This window comes from Dreissena polymorpha, chromosome 7, assembly GCF_020536995.1.
Source record: "Dreissena polymorpha isolate Duluth1 chromosome 7, UMN_Dpol_1.0, whole genome shotgun sequence".
Classification (NCBI taxonomy): Eukaryota; Metazoa; Mollusca; class Bivalvia; order Myida; family Dreissenidae; genus Dreissena; species Dreissena polymorpha.
Window position 1 is genome coordinate 100382752 of NC_068361.1, and position 24106 is coordinate 100406857.

General features: G+C 36.7%; 1 protein-coding gene across 6 annotated transcripts in view; it reads right to left on the reverse strand.

Annotated features, from left to right (window-relative positions):
- The window catches only part of LOC127839198 (serine/threonine-protein kinase 3-like), a 53916-nt gene that overhangs the window by 15526 nt on the left and 14284 nt on the right, over positions 1-24106 (reverse strand). For all 6 annotated transcript variants that reach the window (XR_008030202.1, XR_008030201.1, XM_052367471.1 and 3 more), the window contains 9 exons: positions 22148-22264; positions 18894-18956; positions 18067-18231; positions 16453-16558; positions 15418-15479; positions 10270-10407; positions 5261-5371; positions 2953-3031; positions 92-217 (listed from right to left, as the gene is read on the reverse strand). Coding sequence is in view for 4 of the 6 variants with exons in the window: in XM_052367471.1 (XP_052223431.1) it covers positions 92-217; positions 2953-3031; positions 5261-5371; positions 10270-10407; positions 15418-15479; positions 16453-16558; positions 18067-18231; positions 18894-18956; positions 22148-22264 (967 nt within the window). In the remaining 2 variants the exon portion in view is untranslated. The remainder of the gene's footprint in view (positions 1-91; positions 218-2952; positions 3032-5260; positions 5372-10269; positions 10408-15417; positions 15480-16452; positions 16559-18066; positions 18232-18893; positions 18957-22147; positions 22265-24106) is intronic.

Below are 24106 nucleotides of genomic sequence, written 5' to 3' on the forward strand. Positions count from 1 at the left end.
CTTATGTTTCATGGTGCAAAGGGAAGTAACTTAGGTTTCATGGGGCAAAGGGAGATAATTTATGTTTCATGGGTCAAAGGGAGGTACTTACGTTTCATGGTGCCGTCATCCTCTTCGTCAGATTCGTTGATCACCATAGTACCGAGGTCAGACTCCACCATGGTGGATGCCGCGCTGCTGTTACATATCACTGTGCCACTTTCCGACTGTAGCGTGCCTGAAAACGCAGCCAGCAAGGGTTGAGTGAGACACTGTTTCTGTTATATACCTTTAAATGCCTATAATTTTTCTGCCTCCAATACGTAGAGCAAGATCTAGAGCAAAAGAGCAGGGTGTTAGGCCCCGATCTTTTTGCACCCTTTCTGCCAGTCTGAACAGACGACAGCATAAGGGCTGAAAATCCATTGATATTAAATGCATTTTTTACAATCTTTACTGGTTAATTTACTGCTTTAAAAATGTTTAAGTTTAATTAGTTTAAGGCTAAGAAATAACTGAGATTCTGCAAACTATTTGAAAACATCTCTGGTCGTGCTTTCCACCCTAGCCCTTTTATCAGCAATTTGTTCCTTTAATTATACCTTCTGTGATCTTTTATCTTAGAATACATATTTAATTTAACATTCAAATAAAAGTAATTGTATACCTGGCTGCCTTTTTCTGTTTCCAAATAATACTAGTAGCCTATCTACTTTTTTATGTGCAAACAAAATTTCAGACGGCTTTGCGACAGTGTAAGCTTTTCATAAAACAGTTAGATGGCTTGGAATAAAAATTTACAGTATGCCCAAGAATATTTACAATAAATGGTTTTGTCAAGTAGCATGGATCTCAAAGTTGCACAACCATGCAATACAACTTCACATAATCAATTCCACTGATACAAGTTCTCAGAACACCATACTTGCATAACAATGTGTTTTTCCACAATTAAATCAGAGGGCTTGGTCCCGTCAGATTGTGAATTTTAAGACATAAGTGAAACTAGAACTTTGTCACAGACGCGATAAATACCCCCACATGCCGCATTGACACATAATATTTTGCATGTCGTCTTCGCAAAAAACAGCGGACACCATTTAAAACGCACTAAGTGACCCCTTGACCTAGTTTTTGACCCAGAAAGACCCATGTTCTAACTTGGCCTTAAGATCATCTCCATAAAACTTCTGACCAAGTTTGGTTAAGATCGGATGTAAACTACTTGAATTAGAGAGCGGACACTATGCTGAATGTTAAAAAACACACTAAGTGACCCCGTGACCTAGTTTTTGACCCGTAATGGCCCATGTTCAAACTTGTCCTAGAGATCATTTGGATAAAACTGGTGACCAAGTTTGGTGAGGATTGGATGAAAACTACTAGAATTAGAGAGTGGACAACATGGTGAGGTTTAAAGCACACTAAGATACCCTGTTACCTAGTTTTTGACCCGGCATGACCCATATTCAAACTTGACCTAGACATCATCTAGATACAACTTCTGACCAACTTTGGTGAAGATTGGATGAAAACTACTTGAATTAGAGAGCGGACAACATTGTGATGTTTAAAACGCACTAAGTGACCCCGTGACCTTGTTTTTGACCCGGCATGACCCATATTCAAACGTGCCCCAGACATGATCATGGTACAACTTCTGACCAATTTTGGTGAAGATTGGATAAAAACTACTTGAATTAGAGAGCGGACAACATGGTGAGGTTTAAAACACACTAAGTGACCCCGTGACCTATTTTTTGACCCGGCATGGCCCATGTTCAAACTTGACCTACACATCATCAAGTTACAACTTCTGACCAAGTGTGGTGAAGATCGGATTTAAACTACTTGAAATAGAGAGCGGACACCATGCTCAATGTGTAAAACGTACTAAGTGACCCCATGACCTAATTTTAGATCTGTCATGGCCGTTGTTCGAACTTGGCCTTCAGATCATCTAGATTAAACTTCTGACCAAGTTTGGTGAAGATCTGATGAAAAGTACTTGAATTAGAGAGTGGACAACATGCTGAATGTTTAAAACGCACTAAGTGACCCGTGACCTAGTTTTTGACCCGGCAAGGCCCATGTTGGAACTTGGCCTTAAGATCATCTAGATACAACTTCTGACCAAGTTTGGTAAAGATCGGATGGAAACTACTTGAACCAGAGAGCGGACAACATGCTGAATGTTTAAAAAGCACTAAATGACCCCGTGACCTAGTTTTTGACCCGGCAAGGCCCATGTTCGAACTTGGCCTAGACATCATGTAGATACATTTTCTGACCAAGTTTGGTGAAGATCGGATGAAAACTACTTGAATTAGAGAGCGGACAACATGCTGAATGTTTAAAAGGCACTAAGTGACCCCGTGACCTAGTTTTTGACCTGGCAAGGCCCATGTTCGAACTTGGACAAGACATCATGTCGATACAACTTCTGACAAAGGTTGATGAAGATCGGATGAAAACTACTTGAATTAGAGAGCGGACAACATGCTGAATGTTTAAAACGCACTAAGTGACCCCGTGACCTAGTTTTTGACCCGGCAAGGCCCATGTTTACACTTGGCCTAGACATCATGTAGATACAATTTCTGACCAAGTTTGGTAAAGTTTGGATGAAAACTACTTGAATTAGAGAGCGGACACTTTTTACGGACCGACAGACAGACCGACCGACCGACAGACAAGTTCACTCATATATACCCCCCAAAACTTCGTTTGTGGGGGTATAATAAAAATTGTCCAATAATATGAAAACATGTTTATAGTCTACATTATCTTACAACATTAATAAAATACTTAGCTTAAACTGACGAATTATAATACGTGTATTGTGTAAATGCCCAGGCTGGTTTGAAGCTATGGTGGACGCAAAAGGCATAAGATCAATGTTCTAATGATGCAACTCTAACCATCATACTATGTAATGTTTTTGTGTTCAAGGTATGGAGTGCTGATCCTTACCTGACCCTGGCTGAGATATTTTCATGGTCCCGTCATCGTTACGAACCATGGTGCCCCCTTCTACTGTATCCTCATCACCCTTAGACAGAGAAATAAGAGGACAAATTCAAACCTTTTTATTTAAGCTGGATTCCATCCATAGCCTATGGCTTATTAAAGAGGTCTTGAGTCCGTTTCCTGGGCAGAACAAGTACTTTGTATATGAGGGAAAGGTCTATAGAACACTCCCACGATAGGAATCACACGCGTGACCTGCTGATCACTAGGCAGACACCATAGCCACTACGCCCAGCAGGCGACCCACTCCCACGATAGGAATCACACCCGTGACCTGCTGATCACTAGGCAGACACCATAGTCACTACGCCCAGCAGGCGACCCACTCCCACGATAGGAATCACACGCGTGACCTGCTGATCACTAGGCAGACACCATAGCCACTACGCCCAGCAGGCGACCTATGACAGGATGAATGCTGCAGGGCAATAGATAACTTTTGGGGTATATTGGGTAATCGACCCCTGTATTTGACAACAATAGGGTTTTTGAAGATTCAATAGTTTTAGCAAAAATGTTCACCCCCTACTTTTAAGCTGTATTGGGTTTTTCACCCCCAGTTTTTTTAACTCAATTCAGGGAATAAGATATATAATTTATTAAAAATCTACTATTATCTATTTTATTTATACAAATTATTTATACAACTGGAATTAAAAAAGGTACCTGTACATAACAACAAACAAATACTTAATTTCTGATCAAAGTTCATTCATTTTTGCGTTGAATAAGATCAATTCGTGAAAATTTCTGCATAATTGATGAAGTTATGGCTGTTCAAAGCGATGCACCCCGTTTTCAATCATTTTGAGCTGAATACCTTGAAAATGGAAGTAGATATCGTACCGGTCTAGGAACAAGAACAATAATACCCCAAAGATTGATAACCACTGGAATGACTGCCTTCTTTTCTTCATAGGACGGCATATAAACTATCCGGTACATTTTTATACGGAAAATAACCAGTCTAGAAAATACGCCCGGTGTTTGTAACAATTGCGTTTCGTGACGCAAGGTTTTTGTACGGGAATAACTTTATTAAATTTGTATTTGCGTTTTTGTACGCTTTATTTTTAATTTAATTACGTTTTTGGTTATTTTAATTGCATAATAATGCCAATACGCTTGTTATCTATAGCCCTGATGCTGGTGAATAAAATAGCCAACCGAAATATTCCTAACAAAAGCCTGTTTGAGTGTGTGTGTGTGTGTGTGTGTGTGTGGTGTTTGGAAGTTCACAAGGTACCTTTGGTCAAAGATATAATATGTGAGGACAAAAAGAGTGTCCTGTCATCCAAATGTATATTTTCATTCTACTGCATAATACTGTGGGAGAGTTGGCTGCCAGAATATCATTTCCTTGAAGATTGATTGGATGCATATTGGCTAATGTATTTAAACAAAGAATTTCTAACAATGTCCCCTCCCCATATGTAACTGTTTAAAACCAATGGTTTCAATGGTTGAATTTCCTTGCTGACATTTAAAAGGAAAAACACCCTGATTAGCAGTGGAGCAAGACACATAAGGAATTTGAGTGTCCAAGCTGAACTGCCACTGCCTTATTTATATTTAGTATTATTTTGACTCCTAAAGTTAGGACAAACTTTGACCCATGTCTTCAATTACCATACATTTATTCACTTTCATCCCAGTGCACTCTCATGCAGCGAAACCCCAGTGGTATAGTGGCCAACAACAAAAAACAGAGCAACAGATGTCAACCTTGTTTTAAATATAATTAGGCTTCAAACTGGTTTGAATTTACCGTAATTAATTTGTTTGTTTTTTAGACAACAATACATATTTGTATATTTTCACATTCATGTAAATAAACAGATTTTCAAAATAACTGCAATATATAACAAACAAGCAAATTCGTTGAATTGATATGCCACGCCAATATGCTTCTGGACACAAAAGTGTTATATTTGACACTCAAAAAAGCATTTTTTCAAAATACAAAGGGCCATAACTCTGTTACTAACAGATGGTGTACAATGCCATTTGGTGTGCATCATTCTCTTATCCATATATATACTCATACCAAGTTTCAATGAAATCCGCCAAAGCACTTTCAAGATATGGCTGCGGACGGACAGAGAGACGGACGGACAATGCCAAAACAATATCCCTCCGCCTATGGCGGGGGATAATTAAATGGGACTCTCAAACTTTTTTTAGAGCATATTTAAGTTTTTTTGGAGATCTTTCCATACATAAAGTGTACATGTAAATCTTGTCAACTCACTGAGTCGTCACCATTGACTGTATTCAATGTCTGCTCCTCCTGAATCTCTTTGGCTTCATGTATCATCTTCTGTAGAACCGTCACTGGCTTTGCATTCCGTATAAACTCATGCTGGAATAGACAATTATTACATGGATTGCAATTGACGTAGAATCCTCTATTTTTGATCATGCAATTTCGTCACGTTTGACTCCAGCACATTATCTGTCCAGCATCATTTTGATGCAACTGTTACTGTATTGCTATATCAATAATTTATTGTACATGAGCCTGGTTTTTCCGTCCAGCACTTTTTGGTTACATCATAAATAGCTTGATGTCCAACATTTTGTGAATTTTAAGCTGGTGTGTTATCCAGTGCTGAGTTTGTGGAAAGTCCTAGGATTTAATAAATTGAAAAAAAAAATATGTTCAGGCATTTTGCAAAAACAGACAATTTATATTGGTTAAAAGTCAATGATGTAACAGAATGGACACCACTCAGCAAACATGATTTGTATAGAAAATCTTAAAATATTCTCGTTGAAATAAACGGCATTGATTCGTCATCACAGCGTTTTGACCTCATCCTTGTTCCTATCAAAACATTTGTAGACGCTCCACAAATTTATGTAAAAACAGTTTGAGATCTGACTTTAAGATGTAACATATTGGACAAGCACTTTTACATCACCATTCATAAAAAAGAGATGTGTTTGTCAGAAACACAATGCCCCTTATTGCACCGCTTTGAAGCCATAAATTTGACCTTTGACCTTGAACGATGACCTTGACCTTTAGCCACTCAAAATTTGCAGCTCCATTAGATACACATGCATGCCAAATATCAAGTTGCTATCTTCCATATATAAAAAGTTATGACCAAACTTTAACAAAGATTAAAGTTTTAGTAACGAAAAATACAATGATATTTGACCTTTGACCTTGAAGGATGACCTTGATGTTTCACCACTCAAATGTGCAGCTCCATCAGATACACATGCATGCCAAATATGAAGTTGCTATCTTAAATATTGCAAAAGTTATAATACTTTAACCAAGGTTAAAGTTTGTGACACACACATACAATGACTGACTGACACATTGACAGACAGACAGACAGGACAAAAACCCCAAACCCAAAACAATATACCCCTGATCTTTTGATCCGGGGGCTTAAAGGGATCTTTTCACGGTTTGGTAAATTGACAAAATTGAAAAAAGTTGTTTCAGATTCGCAAATTTTCGTTTTAGTTATGATATTTGTGAGGAAACAGTATTACTGAACATTTACAATAGTCCAATATAGCCATTATATGTATTTTTTGACGATTTGAAAACCTAAAAATTATAAAGCGTTGCAACGCGAAACGATTGAATAATTTGGAGAGTTCTGTTGTTGTCGTTTAAATTTACGAAACTACGAAGATTTCTTATATAAGGTATAAAATACTTCAACTATGTATACGCGGCGGAATAGCCGAGAGGGCTAATGCGTTTTTACTATAGACTAACTCCAGGACTCCGGGGGTCACTTGTTCGAGCCCTGGTACCGGCTAATTTTTTTTCCTTTCTTTAATTTTATTCTTGATTTTTTACTGGAGCTTTTAAGATCCAATGTTTACATTTATCAATATAAAGCATTTAATAACAAACTTCAAAATATGCCAAAATCTGTGAAAAGGCCACTTTAAAATAATGATTGTCTGACTGAAAATTGTATAGGTTTGTGCCTTTTTTAAGTTTTATATCCAAGAAATAACCTTTATTGATAATATTGAAATAAAGGTAAGTAGCCCAAGTTTTTTTGGTAGTGTGAAGGAAACAGGAACTCATGGGCAATATAAAACGTATACTGTAAAATCATTAAATTTCGTGTGGTACGAATTTTCGTGGATTTCGTTGGTCCGCTGAACCACGAATTCAAGTACCAGCGATTATTTTTACATTTTTAATCCGAAATCGGTCATTTCCGTATGTCATTTCCGACATTGTCTTTTGTTGTCGGTAATCCGAGATTTTTGTTTTTTGTTATAGTACTTTACTTCAGTACGTCACATTACACTATATCTTGACTAATTAAAATATTTCCAAATTAAAAATGGTGTTATTTTCCACTCATTTGGCATAAATTATATATGTTTAAACTAAGATGTTTATGATTACTTAGTATGATAAGAACTACGATGTTAATGATTACTTAGTATGAATAATAGTAGGGTCTTAATATAAACTATAATTTTTTATGCATTTTTCAGATTCATCACGTATGTCAATTAGTGCCAATTAAAGTTAAAAGAGACGAGAGTGATAACGGTTTTATTTTGGGGACCTTATTACTCAATTGTTACTACTTGGGGACCGATTGCACTGAGAATTACAAATATTGTCAAAACAACATTGATGGCAATTAGCGAGCGGGGACCAACAAGTGTGCCACTTTATCGCTCTTAACGACAATTATTGGCAACACTTTCATGCTTCAGTGCACATGAACCTCAAGTCTTGCTGTCAACACAGATTAGCAGATAATGCTTCGTTATTACTCTGGGTTTTTAATAAAAGTTTAATTATTATGAAGGTCAGTCTTCCCCGAAAATTTGAAATCCACGAAATTACATATCAACGAATAAGTTGTTTTTTATTTGAAATCCACAAAATTACGTGTCAACAAATTAGTTTGTTTTTTTTAACCACGAAATTTCATACCGACGAATTTCTATACGTTTACAGTACCTTTTTTGTCCAGAATCTGCATGTATTTGTTGCAAATTGTTGTACTAACAGGGTAGAACTTGGTAGTTTTATGATATTTATCAACAAGTTTTATGTAAATCTTATCAAATATGGCCACAACATTTTCAAATACATTCATGAAATTTATATTTTACATGTTTTTTTGGGATGTAACTAAAAAGTGCTGGACGGAAAAACCGGGCTCATATAATACAAATTGTCTTAAATTGCATAGTATACAATGACAAGAGGGCCATGATGGCCCTGAATCGCTCACCTGACTCATAAAGATCAGATGAAAACTATGACCTCTATTGTCTACACAATATTTTTCTATGATTTGACCTAGTGACCTAGTTCCTGATTCTAGATGACCCAAATACAATCCCAACCCAGATTTCATCAAGATAAACATTCTGACCAAATTTCATAAAGATTGGATGAAAACTGTGACATCTATTGTCTACAGAAGGTTGTTCTATTATTTGAACTAGTGACCTTGTTTTTGACCCCAGATGACCCAAATACAATCCCAAACCGGATTTCATCAAGATAAACATTTTGACCAAATTTCATCAAGATTGGATGCAAACTGTGACCTCTACTGTCTACACAAACAAATTGTTGACGGACGGACGCATGGACACACACAGGCACGCACAACGGACGCCGGACATCACACGATCACATAAGCTCACCGTGTCACTTCATGACAGGTGACCTAAAAATATGTGTCGGAGATAAACATGAACAGTTGTGGTTAAAATCCCATAGCAACAAGGGCTGTTTGTAAAACATGCATGCCCCCCTATATGGGCTATAAGTTGTAGTAGCAGCCATTGTGTGAAAACGTTTTTTGTCACTGTGAATGGTGGTGGTGGTGGTGGTGGTGTAGTAGTAGTAGTAGTAGTAGTAGAAGTAGTAGTAGTAGTAGTAGTAGTAGTAGTAGAAGTAGTAGTAGTAATAGTAGTTGTAGTAGTAGTAGTAGTAGTAGTAGTAGTAGTAGTAGTAGTCGTCGTCGTCGTCGTAGTCGTAGTCGTCGTAGTCGTAGTCGTCGTCGTCGTAGTGGTAGTAGTAGTAGTAGTAGTAGTCGTAGTGGTGGTAAAAGTAGTAGTAGTAGTGGCAGTAGTAGTAGAAGTAGTAATAGTAGACGTGGTGGTGGTGGTGGTGGTGGTGGTGGTAGTAGTAGTAGTACTAGTAGTAGTAGAAGTAGTAGTAGTAGTAGTAGTCGTAGTCGTCGTAGTCGTCGTCGTAGTCGTAGTCGTAGTCGTCGTCGTCGTCGTAGTCGTCCTCGTAGTCGTCGTAGTAGTAGTAGTAGTAGTAGTAGTAGTAGTAGTAGTAGTAGTAGTAGTAGTAGTAGTAGTAGTAGCAGTAGCAGTAGCAGAAGCAGTAGCAGCATTACAAGACCAATACTTAAGAATGATCAAATGGGAAAAGGTAACCTAGCACTGGCAGTAAATATGGGGCTCATTTACAGGTCAGATTTGGAATCTCTGCTGTAAAATGAGATTTTGAATGAATTAAAGGGAGGCAAATCTGTAATAAAAAGAACATGCATAAAACGTAGTTGTTTCCCTTGTTTGAACCATGCTAAATCCTTACAAGTTTGGAAAGAATTGGATGAAAAATTTGGACTTTATTGCATAAACACCATTTTCTCAATTCAAGGGGAGGTAATTCTGTACTTCATGGACCAATAATGCTCATTTTTTGTAGGGTTTGTGTCCTCATTGATATAAAGACACTGTGCAAATTTGGAAAGGATCGGACAAAAAAATGTGGAAGATTTTTGAAAGTTTTCACAAAATAGGCAAAAACGAATAAACATGCAAAGTTCAACGAGCTCCTGCGGCCATGTTTTTTGACGAATCAAATTTCTTTGAACAACTTTTTCAGGGGAGCCTTCAAAGGTCATCCTTGTAAAAAAAATTGAAAATCTGATGAGCGGTTTCTGACAAGAAGATTTTTTAAGGTTTTTACCATATATGGTCATGGCGGCCATCTTGGTTATGTGATCAAATTTTTTTTAACAATTCTTTTGTCCCATGACCTAGGGATGCTCCACATGAAATTTAGTTGAAATTGGCTCAATGGTTTAGTAGAAGAAGATGTTTACAAATTGTTTACAGACGGACGGACGGACGCCGAGTGATCACAATAGCTCACCCCGAGCTATCGCTCAGGTGAGCTGAAAATGTATAATCAGAAACAACTCCATGGCTGTTGAGAACATAGCCTGGTATGGAACAAAATAACTATTTGATTCTATTTAATAATACAAGAAAGTTAATTACCTGTAATAACTCTACGGCTGTTGCCCTTTGCTCTGGGTTCTTCACTAAACACTTTGACACAAAGTCTATAAACTCCGGCGACCATTTGTCTGGGTTACGAAATGATGGCGGCGGTTTTGTAGGTATCATGAATATTGCCTGAAACCCAAAAAGCGACACAGATGACACTTCTGAATACGCCTTCCGGGTGCAGACCGCTCATCTATTTTTCTTTATAAAGGTGAAAGGAACTATCTCAATACTTCAATAAAAAAAGATGGATAGGTGGGGTGGAGAGGGGTGTATAGTGTGGGGGTGTGGTCATTTATTACATTTTTACATTATCTTCCAAAATTAAAACAAGAGCACCGCCTTTCGGGTGCAGACCGCTCATCTATTTTTTTTATTAAAGGTGAAGGGACCTATCTCAATTTCAATCACAAAGGAAGGAGGGGTGGAGTGGAGGTGGGGGGTGTTTAGTGTGGGGGTGTGGTCATTTATTACATTTTCTTCAAAAAATGCAAAAAAATGCATTTTTTTTTAGGGAGGGGGGGGGGGGGAAGGGGATTCTTGGGTGGGATGGTTGGACAGTATGTAAAAAATAAAATAATACAAAATAATTTTTGTGTGTTTTTAATGGTTTAAAAAAAATGTTTTTTTGGAGGGGGGGGGGTATAGTGTTAGGGTGTGGTGGTCATTTATAAGATGATCTTTAAGAAAAAAAAACTTTTTTTGGGGGGGGGGGAGGGGGGGGGGAGGGATTCCGGGGGGGGGGGGGGGGGGTGGGGGGAATCATAAATAAAGAAGTTATGGCAATTTTAGCAAAATTTAATAATTTTACCTTGAGAGTCAATGTCATTCAGAGGTCAAGGTAAAATTCAACTTGCCAGGTACAGTACCCTCATGATAGCATGAAAGAATTTGAAGTTTGAAAGCAATAGCCTTGATGCTTTAGCAGTAAAGTGGATCTAAACACAAAATTTAACCATATATTCAAAGTTACTGAGTATAAAAAGGGCCATAATTCCGTAAAAATGACAACCAGAGTTATGCAACTTGTCCTTTACTGTCCCCTTATGATAGTTTGAGAGTGTTCCAAGTATGAAAGCAATATCTATGATACTTTAGGGGTAAAGTGGACCAAACACAAAACTTAACCAAATTTTCAATTTTCTAAGTATAAAGGGCCCATAAATCCGTCAAAATGCCAGTCAGAGTTACATAACTTTGCCTTCACAGTCCCCTTATGATAGTTAGGTAGTGTTTTAAAGTATGAAAGCTATAGCTTTGATACTTTAGGAATAAAGTGGACCTAAACAAAAAACTTAACCAAAATTTTCAATTTTTTAAGTATAATAAAAGCTGCGCCATGAGCGCATGATACGCCCGTCGTTCGCCAATGAAGTAGTAAGGTAATAAATAACCCTTTGAATCATTTTTTTACTTCAGTTTATTTGTATTTGAATACATGGTTTATTTTATAAGTACATGAGCATGGAAATCACGAAATTTTGACGAACAAAGTCCCATAACTCTGGAACGACAATTTAGAATTCCGTCAAAAACGAAAGGGGATCAGGGTTTATCAATATTAAGATTGTGTTGAAATTTGAAAAAAATCCATCGAAGGATATTTGAGCTACAGTAGGACATTCAATGAAATCACGAAATTTTGACGAACAAAGTCCCATAACTCTGGAACGACAATTCAGAATTCCGTCAAAAACGAAAGGGGATCAGGGTTTATCAATATTAAGATTGTGTTAAAATTTGAAGAAAATCTGTCAAAGGATATTTGACGTAGCGTACGACATTAACAGACGGACGGACGGACGGACGGACGGACGGACGGACAGACGGACGCGGGGTATACCATAATACGTCCCGTCATAGACGGGCGTATAAAAAATCCATCGGGGGATATTTGAGCTACGGTAGGATACATGAACAACAATAACATTTAAGGTCACAGTGACCTTGACCTTAGAATGAATGACCTTGAAATGACCAGTGGTCATCTAAGTGTGCTTGCAAACCTTCATGTCAAGTTTGAAGACTCTATGTCCAAGCATACCAAAGTTATAACAATTTTAACATTTTAACATTTAAGGTCACAGTGACCTTGACCTTCAAATGAATGACATTGAAATGACCAGTGGTCATCTTCTAGTACTGGCCAATCTTTATTTCAAGTTTGAAGACTCTAGGTACAAGCATACCAAAGTTATAACATGAAATAAGAACTTTAACATTTTTACATTCAAGGTCACAGTGACCTTGACCTTCAAATGAATGACCTTGAAATGTCCAGGGGTTACTTACTAGTTCTGGCCAACCTTCATGTCAAGTTTCAAGACTCTAGGTCCAAGCATACCAAAGTTATAACAACTTTAACATTTTTACATTCAAGGTCACAGTGACCTTGACCTTCAAATGAATGACCTTGAAATGTCCAGTGGTTACTTACTAGTTCTGGCCAACCTTCATGTCAAGTTTCAAGACTCTAGGTCCAAGCATACCAAAGTTATAACAACTTTAACATTTTTATATAGCTACAGTAGGACATTCAATGAAATCACGAATTTTTGACGAACAAAGTCCTATAACTCTGGAACGACAATTCAGAATTCCGTCAAAAACGAAAGGGGATCAGGGTTTATCAATATTAAGATTGTGTTAAAATTTGAAGAAAATCTGTCAAAGGATATTTGACGTAGCGTACGACATTAACAGACGGACGGACGGACGCGGGGTATACCATAATACGTCCCGTCATAGACGGGCGTATAAAAAGGGCACATAATTCTGTCAAAATGCCAGTCAGAGTTACATAACTTTGCCTGCACAGTCCCCATATGATAGTAAGTGTTGCAAGTATGAAAGCAAAAGCTTTGATACTTAAGGAATAAAATGGACCTAAACAAAAAACTTAACCAAAATTTTCAATTTTTTAAGTATAAAAAGGGCACATAATTCTGTCAAAATGCCAGTCAGAGTTACATAACTTTGCCTGCACAGCCCCCTTATGATAGTTAGTAAGTGTTGCAAGTATGAAAGCAATAGCTTCAATACTTAAGGAATAAAATGGACCTAAACACAAAACTTAACCAAAATTGTCAATTTTCTAAGTATGAAAAGGGCACATAATTCTGTCAAATGCATGCCAGAGTTATCTCACTTTGCCTGCCCAGTCCCCTCATGATAGTAAGAAAGTGTACCAAGTTTGAATGCAATAGCATTGATACTTTATGAGAAAAGTGGACCTAAACGCAAAACTTAACCGGATGCCGACGCAGACGCCAAGGTGATGACAATAGCTCTTTTTTACAAAAAATAGATGAGCTAATAATTTAAATGTTTTTTTTTTTTGGGGGGGGGGGGATTCTTGGGTGGGATAGTTGGACAGTCTTTCAATAATAAAATAATCAAAATAAATATTATTGTTTTTTTAACCATGTTTCCAAAAAAAAATAGGGGGGAGGGGGGTTGGGGGTATATTGTGAGGGTGTGGTCAATCTTAACATGATCTTTCAAAAAAAAAAAAAAGTTAAAAAAATTAAAAAAAAATTTTTTGGGGGGGGGGGGGATTCAGGGGGGGGGGGATGGGGGATGGTTTGAGTGGAGTCTATTGTAGTATGTCATTCAAGAGTTGTTTTGTCAAAGTATCAATCAAATCTTATCATGAATAACTAAGTCATGGACATTTTTTCAAAATTTAGTTATTTTACCTTGAGAGTCAAGGTCATTAAAAGATCAAGGTAAAATTCAACTTGCTAGGTACAGTACCCTCATGACAGTATGACAGTATTTGAAGTTTGAAAGCAATAGCCTTGATACTTTAGAAGTAAAGTGGATGTAAACACAAAATTTAACCATATATTCAAAGTTTCTAAGTCAAAAAAGGGCCATAATTCCGTCAAAATGACAACCAGATTTATGCAACTTGTTCTGTACAGTCCCCTTATAATAGATTTATAGTGTTCCAAGTCTAAAAGCAATAGCTATGATACTTTAGGAGTAAAGTGGCCCAAAACACGAAACTAAACAAAATTTTCAATTTTCTAAGTATAAAGGGGCCATAATTCTCTCAAAATGCCAGTCAGAGTTACATAACTTTGCCTGCACAGTCCCCTTATGATAGTAAGTAAGTGTCACAAAGCAAAAGCTTTGATACTTTAGGAATAAAGTGGACCTAAACACAAAACTTAATCAAATTTTCAATTTTCTAAGTATAAAAAGGGCACATAGTTCTGTCAAAATGCACAGCAGAGTTATCTAACTTTGCCTGCCCAGTCCCCTCATGATAGTAAGTAAGTGCACCAAGTTTGAATGCAATAGCTTTGATGCTTTATGAGAAAAGTGGACCTAAACACAAAACTTAACCAAATTTTCAATTTTCTAAGTATAAAAAGGGCACATAATTCTGTCAAAATGCACGCCAGAGTTATCTAATTTTGCCTGCCAAGTCCCCTCATGATTATAAGTAAGTGTACCAAGTTTGAATGCAATAGTTTTGATACTTTATGAGAAAAGAGGACCTAAACACAAAATTTAACTGGACGCCAACGCCAAGGTGATGACATTAGCTGATTTTTTTTTTCAAAAAATAGATGAGCTAAAAATGGGTGATTTACCATATGCAGACAATGTAGCTCGTAACCAGTCTGCACATAAAGACAGCCTGGTCAGGAGCTACCTTGTTCGCTAGTAAAACCAAGAAATCTTGAGTGACCTTATGGCTGACAAGGTTACATATGACCAGGCTATGTGAATGCCTGCCTTAGATGAATCAAATGAAAGGAGAATGGCTGTAATAAGGATTTAGTTTAAACCTATTTATTTTCACCCGATGGCGTACACCCTAAGGCTTATTTTAAACATTTCGAGTCCATTTACTGGGACTAGAATCAGCACTTCTTGTCTATGGGGGAGATCAAACCCTTGACCTTATTAGCATAAACCATATTCATTACGCCACGGTGACCTAAAATAGAAAAGGATTTAATGACCAATCCCCTTATATCCATTTGGCCAGACCAGAAATCAAACCCTCAATCATCAAATTTGTTGTACAGCACTTTAAACTCTGAGCTGGCCAGCCCCACAATTCAAACAATGTTATATTGATGAAATGGAGAAGGTAATGTTTTATATAAGCAGGCTACAAACCCTCATTGGATGTATGTCTCCATACGGAGGCTTGCCTTCTGCCATCTCTAGCGCTGTTATTCCTGAAAACAATGTCCATACTCAAAAGTTTATATGATCCTGGCTCTGAAATAAACACAGCTAAATGGATCTGCGTAAAGTGTTGTCCCAGATGAGCCTGTGCAGTACAGACAAGCTAATCAATGACAAAACTTTCCGCTTTAATTGTATTTTTCGTTTAAAGGAAGTTTCTTCTAAACAAAAAACCAGTCTAGGTGGGAAGTGTTGTCCCTTATAAGCTTGTGCAAACTGCACGGGCTAATCTGGGAGGACAGTTTACCCACATGCACTTAGCCCCGTTTTCTCAGAGAATGGCTCGTAGTCTTAGATATCTACAATTGGATCAAACAAGCACAAATTGTCATCTTTCTATAGAAAGATTAAAAAAAGGTTACAAGTGTGGCAATACTAAATAGAGAATATTTGTTGGATTTGGTGGAATATGGATTTTAATTGACGAGTGATCATAAATTAATTTTTCTATGAACACAAGTGACGTAAAATCGATATTCCACCAAATCCAACAAATTTTCTTTTTATTTTATGCTTGCAATTGAAAATTTGTGTAATTAAACTGAAGAATTAGGATAAAATAATAAGTCATGACATAAAAACATGTCATTTCACAGTATTATTGATAATTTTCACTGTTTGATGTTTAATGCATTGATATTTCTATATAAACCATCAGAAAGCATAAAATAAAACAGGATTCTGAGTAGGCCTAGTTTAAAATTTATCTATGCAGGGGTTATTGGCTAATGTTCATTTTAATCATTACCCTGTAATACATGCAGAGATTTCAATTACAGCAAAAATCCTGCCTTTTCATGTGAGCACTAAAAATTGTTCTCAGTTATGATTTTGAGCATATTATCCGCCTTTCATCACCTTGAAAGAAATATTACCACGAACCTAACTTCAAATATTTTATTACAATCATGTATTCATTTAATTAATCTGTTCAAAGCCAACAAAAAGCATGGTCCCTCTTACCTAGACTCCATATGTCTGCTACACAGTCATACCCTATCTCCTGTATTACTTCTGGGGCCATCCAATATGGAGTACCTATCACAGTGTTGCGCTTTGCCATAGTGTCCTGAAATGTCCACCAATTTATAAGAAATGTGGATGCACAAATAATGTTTAATTAATTGCCATGGTGTCCTGAAATGTCCATTCACAGATTTATATGAAATGTGGATGCACAAATAATGTTTAATTCTTTGCCATAGTGTCCTGAAATGTAACCCATTTATATGAAATGTGGATGCACAAATAATGTTTAATTCTTTGCCATAGTGTCCTGAAATGTAATCCATTTATATGAAATGTGGATTCACAAATAATGTTTAATTCTTTGCCATAGTGTCCTGAATTGTCCATCAATTTTTATGAAATGTGGATGCAAACATAGTGTTAAATTTGCAATGGAGTCACACTAATAACATTCAGGGGGCCCATCTTCTTAAACATCGTACAAACAATTTACACTACAATATATTCTTCATTTTCGGTAAATAATGTCGATAAAAATTATGTTTTAGGTTTCAAAATTTCAGACTTAAAGGCAGCCGAGTTGCTATTTCTCGCAACAATTTGGTTTTCTCAACTGACCAGAATTGATCAATATTCATAAGATACATTCTAATGCTTAACTCTTCCATACTGATTTTCGCAAAAATTGTGCCAAAAAAATGCAAAAAGCATAAAAAATACGAAACTTAATCATGTACATAACGGAATCCTCAAGACTATTATTAACCTGTCTTAGACTATACATATATAATGATGAAACATGTTGTTTTATGACATATTGATAGTGTTCAAGTGACTTGGCCACGTGCCCAACTCCTGTGCTTCGAGTCTGTGCATTTATTTTCATGCTTCAGTCCATGCCTTGAGCGAATCACGTGGTTTTACATGTGACCCGTGCGTGTTTGAATATAGATCATTTCTGTCCATGGACAAAATTAAAAAGCCCTATATTTGTACTGATTTTGGGCAATTCTTGACCAAATCTTATGCACATCTGACATAAATACGTTCACATTTTGACTCATAATCACTTCTTGCGACACATTACAAAAATTGGAAAATATACCAACATCAACTCAGCTGGCTTTAAGTTAAACTTGTTGGAAATTCTTAGATAAACAAGAGCTGTCTCCATGACATATGCCCCCAAATAACATTTTTCGAAACCTAAACGCTGACCCTAAGTTCAAGGTCAAGGTAAAAGGGGTCAAAATCTGTGTGCGTATGGAGAGGCCTTGTCCATATACACATGCATACCAAATATGAATGTTACATATGACATAGAAGTTATGAGCATTTTTGGAAACCTAACACAATATGTGACGGACAGACAGACAGATGGACAGTGCGATCACTATATGCCCTCCTTCGGGGGCATAAAAAAGGGAAACTGTGTTTAAAGTTATTTGGGAATATTGATTTTTTGGGGAAAATTTGGCTTTTTTCATGTGCGTTAAGTGTCGTCCCACATAAGACATTGCAGTCAACAGGCTTATCTGGGACAACATGATATGCTCATGGTTTTTCCAGAGCCAGGTTCGATAAGCACATGCTCAATAAAGCCCTTACAGTGAGTTGCCCTGCGACGCCAAAGTCAGCCAGCTTAGCATGACCCTCAGTGTTGAGAAGTATGTTTCCAGCCTTGATGTCCCTGTGGATCTTCCTCTTGGAGTGAAGGTACTCTAGGCCCTTCAGTGTGTAATATACTATAGTGGCTATCTCCTCCTCGTTAAGCTGAAAAAGACAAGTTAAAAGCATGCAAAAACAGGTAATGAAAAACGATTAATTCGTGTTCTTATATATGATAGCATTCAAACACAAACTGGCATATGGGAAAAGGTATAGAAAACAAAAAACATATCTTTCAGCTCATTATACATTATAGCATTCTTAAATAAACAGGCATACTTATTATCAACATAAGTATGTTTGTCCTAAAACAAATAGATAAAAGACAACAATTGTTCAATAGATTTTTCAAAAATCTGATTAAAATTATAATTTCAGCACCAAATCTATTAATCTCTTATTTACTAGCATGAATCCCTCCTCAGGGCTCCCCTTGGCTAAACATTTGCTGTAGCCAAATTTACTTTTTAATATCTGAATCCTTATTACTTTTGAATGATTTAATGGCAATTATGAAAAAATACTTGTAGCCCAATGGGAATTCATATAACCAAATTTCCTTATTTGTAGACATTGGCTTATTTGGTGAATGGCAGAGTACGCCCTGATCAACATAAGTATGTTTGCAACCCAAAAATAGAAAAAAAAGATAACCATCTGCAAAAAAAGATTAAACACATTTCTTAGATTCTATTATAGTTTGAACACCAAATATATTTAACTATTGCTTTAACCCTGTATCCCACCTGCAGCCAACTGTGACTTACCACTTTGTTCCTGAGCTTCATGATGTCTGCCACAGAACCTGCCCCACAGTACTCCATGACAATCTGAAACAAGGGCAACAACTCAATTACAATCTGAAACAAGGGCATCAACTCTATCAAAATCCCAAACAGCGACAACCACTCCATGACAATCTGAAACAAAGACAACAACTCAATTACAATCTGAAACAAGGGCATCAACTCCATCAGAATCCCAAACAAAGACAACCACTCCATAACAACCTGAAACAAGGGCCACAACACCATTACAATCTGAAACAAGGGCAACAACTCCATTATGGTATTTTTTTGTTTAAAAGAAATCTCTTATAAACAAAAAATCCAATTTATGCATAAAGTGTTGTCCTTGATTCGACTGTGCAGACAAGCATAAGCATTAAGCCCAGTTTTCAAAGAATGAGGCAAAAATATTTCACTTCTGCTCATTTATCATGTCATTCAATTAGAAACAAGTTATGTTTGTAACCGATTGCCAGTTTTTTAAGGATAACTTATGGGCATTATGGTACTTCAAATGACTATTGCACCCTTAAAGTTCTCTGTGATATTGTCATTATACCTCTTGACCAGATTTATATGTTTCTTCCTCTCTCACACATAATCATCATACCAATTTGCATAATCAAAGCGTTCTCTAGATATGCAAGGTCAAAGCGTTCTCTAGATATGCAAGAATGAAATGGTCTATGAACAATGACTGTACAACAAACAGGTGCAAAGCAATATATACATCAGCTTCTATGAAGAGGGAGGCATTATTATAATTTATTTGAAATATGTGGCCAGTGGTATAAAGTGGTCTTCATATTTTGAAAGAATGACATAATTTAATAAATAATGTTTTTTTTTCAAAGTAGCTAAAATAGTAACTTCCTAAAGCTCTGTGTTTTACTTACCAATAGATCTGTGTTCTTGAAATAGCTGCCATAGTACCTACCCATAGATCTGAGTTGTACCAACCTATATAGCTGTGTTGTACCTACACATAGCACTATGTGTTACCTACCCATAGATCTGTGTTCTACCTACCCATAGATCTGTGCTTTCCACTATCCATAGATCTGTGTTCTTCCTACCCATAGCTCGTTGTTTTACCTACCAATAGATCTTGGTTCTTGAATCTACCCATATCTCTGTGTTTTACCAACCCATAGATCTGTGTTTTTGAACCTACCCATTCCTCTGTTTTACCTACCCATAAATCTGTGTTTAACTACCCATAAATCTGTGTTTCACCCACCCATAGATCTTTGTTTTCCTACCCACAGATCTGTGTTTTACCTACCCGTAGCTCTGTGTTTTACCTACCCATATACTGTAAACGTATAGAAATTCGTCAGTATGCAATTTCGTGGTTGAATGAAAAACAACTAATTCGTTGACACGTAATTTTGTAGATTTCAAATAAACGGGGAAGACTGACCGTCATTATAATTAAACTTTTATTAAAACAACCAGAGTAATAATGAAGCATAATCTGCTAATCTGTGTTGACAGCAAGACTTGAGATTAATTAACGATAAGAGTGATAAAGCGGCGCACTTGTGGGTCCCTGCTCGCTAATTGCCATCGATGTTGTTTTGACAATATTTACACTTATCAGCGCAATCGTTCCCCTAGTAGAAACAATTGAGTGATAAGGTCCCCAAAATACATGTGTGAAAACCGTTACCGTAATTACTCTATGTTTTCGGACACTCTAAGTTTTCGAACACCCCCTTTTTAAGCAAAAATAATTATTTTTTAGTGACTCTTAATTTTAGTACACACGAGTTTTCGTCCATAAATAATGTCTCTAAGTTTTCGGACAGTATATTTTACAGCGCTATTTTACCAAATTTGGGTCCTGTTTTCGATATCTAATGACACTTCGATTATGGGGTTTTACAACCAGATTAACATCATAAAACATGGCAGGTGCATGCCTGAGGGCAATGGACCATTACATATGCGTTATTGGGTAAATAACCTTGTAAACCGGTATTAAACAATGGTTTCGCCCGATAGCATAAGCTTTATGACAATAACCAGGGGTAGTGCCAATTAACAGTTTCATTTTCTACCGCAATGGTACAACCCCATCTCAGTAATATAACTGTGACAAATACTAAACGCTTCCAAGTGTGATGCACCCTATTGCAAGTTTCACAAACAATGGAAGGTGTTAGACAACAAATATCGGAAATGAACAAACAAAGAATTTATAGTTTGCTTTTGTATTGTGTTAATTATAGGTTCATACTAGCGTGTATCGGTACATCACATGCTCATCTTTGAACATGTTGGTCAAAGTACAACCTTGTAGTAGCTTTCTGTCACATAAATGAAGCATTTAAAATAATTTAAAATGCAGTGCAAACATATATAACTGTAATTTATACTTTGCGGCATGGTATTTTACAAGCGCGTGCTATTACCGGTAGTCATTGATACAATTGAAGCTATTTTCGGACACTTTAATTTTCGACTCTAAGTTTTCGGACACCTGTATTTTGTGAATATTTTTCGTATCTAAGTTTTCGGACACGAAAATAAATAATTATTCTTACGTGTCCGAAAACATAGAGTAATTACGGTATGTCTCTTGCACATATTGACATATATGATTAATCTGCAAACTGTTAATTTTATGAGGTCACATATAAGAAATGTGTTTTTCACCACAATTGGTAATGCTTTTTATTATATTTATTTACCATGATTAATAAAACGTACATTAACGATGATGAATAAAAAAAGAAAAACTTATACATGTAGTGTAATGTGACCTACTGAAGTGAAGTAACTATTACAAAAACAAATATCTCTGATAACTGACAACACAAGAAAATGACGGAAATGACATTTGGAAATGACCGATTTCTGATTAAAAATGTATAAATAATCGTTGATACTTGAATTTTTGGTTCAGTGGACCAACAAAATCCACGAAAATTCGTACCACACAAAATTTAATGGTTTTACAGTATCTGTGTTTTACCTACCCATAAATCTGTATTTTACCTTCAAATAGCTCGGTGTTTTACCTACCCAAAGTTCCATGTTTTAACTACCCATAACTCTGTGTTTTACCTACCCATAGATTTATGTTTTACCTACCCATAACTCTGTGTTTTACCTACCCATAGCTCTGAATTTTTACCTACCCATAGCTCTGTGTTTTACCTACCCATAGATTTATGTTCTTGAAATAGCTGCCGTAGTTTATGCCCATAGCTATGTGTTTTACTTACCCATAGATCTGTGTTCTTGAAGTAGCTGCCGTAGTACTTGACGATGTAGGGACTGTCACACTGCTGCATGATGGAGATCTCCTTGATGATTTCCTGTAGGTCAGTGTCCACAGGCACCTGTAAAGCACACAGGCATCATACAAGTAGAGCTGCAACGATTCAATCCGATGCATCGAAAATCGGTTCGAAACGCGTCGATTCGATTACGATACCAAACCTACCAAATTCGATTTGATTCTTTAACATAAAGACATATATATTCATAGATACGTAAAGCTCGCTGTATTCTGACTATTTGATACGGGAAGGTGTAGGATTTATCTTTACCTGTAATTATGACGCGCGCGATTTGCTGCTTATTACTTTAGTTGTCCAATCAATAAGCGTGTTACGGTCTACTTTCGGAAAAGCGTCAAAATGGCTGAACAAGTTGTGGCTGACAAATTGAAATTATCAGATGCGCCTAAGAAGCTAAAATCAAAAGTGTGGCAGTATTTTGGGTTTCGGGATGGTAGCCCTCCTGACAAAGCAAAGTGTAAACGGATGCAAACATAACGTTGATTTAGCAAGACTAAGAGGTAGCACAAAGGCAACTACTTAAGTCGCCAGCCAGAAAAGTAGTTCTGTTTCTGTTGGGAATTTGTTAAGTTTATTAGAGAATGTGCTTTGTCCTTCAGGTAACAGGTGATGCATGCACGGCTAAATGGTAGACATGCTTGTAGTCCTTCAGCCAAGTACCCAAAATTGAAGTGGGGTGTACCAGTAAGGGGGGCAAAACTACACCTATATATCTTGGAAGATGCATGCCAGTAGCATGTGAAAATGGTTGATAACAGTCTGGTACTGGCAGCTTTTGGTATTTTTTTCTCCTTTGAATATGGGGCCTCAATAAGCTTAATTTTCATAAATTGTCTGGGAGAAATTGAACTGAAGTAGGGTCAATATACACTTTGACCACCAAACAATTGCTACACAACTTATTTTAACTGATGCTGGTAGGGTAGAAGGTCCTTAAAAACATATCAAAAGTTTACCACAATCAGACCTCCGGAAAATTGTTTTTTTCAAGATGGCCGCCAAGATTGCCGCCATGACCTATAAATGATCATAACTATGTAACTATCCAATCAAATTTGATAAATTTGGTGTCTATACCTAGGTTTCAGGGGGCAAAGAACACATAATGATCATCAGAAATTGTTTGAAGTTTAATTTAGTACACACCAATTTAACATGGTGTCGAAAATGGCCGCCAAAACCTATTTATGATCATAACTATGTGACTATCAACTTAAATTTGATGAATTTGATGTCTATACCCAGGTTTCAGGGGGCAAAGAACACATTAATATCATCAGACAAAGTGTAAGTTAATTATTTTACACCGAAATTTAACATGGCGTCCTAAATAGCCGCCAAGATGGCCGCAAAGATGGTCGCCAAAACCTATTAATGATCATAACTATGTTACTAGCCACTCAACTTTGACGATTTTGGTGTCTATACATAGGTTTCAGGGGGCAAAGAACACATTAAGATCATCAGACATTGTTTAAGTTTATTATATTACACACAAATCCAACACAGAGTCCAAAATGGCTGCCAAGATGGCCGCCAAAACTTATTAACAGTCTATTATGTGAAGTTGGAAAACGACATTAAGACTGTTCATTTATGATTATAAAATATAACTATGTAACTATCCACTCAAATTTGATGAATTTGGTGTATATACCCAGGTTTCAGAGAGCAAGCAACGCATTAATATCATATTTATATCATCAGACAAAATGTCAGCTAATTATGTTAAACAGAAATCCAACACGGCATCCAATGACCATCAACACAATACGATGGTCCACAATTCCATAACTTGTTACTCAATCGTTATGGTTGTAATGTAAAATGCCATAGTTTAGGAGACAAGAAACACTTTAATCGAATTGAGGTTATCACTAA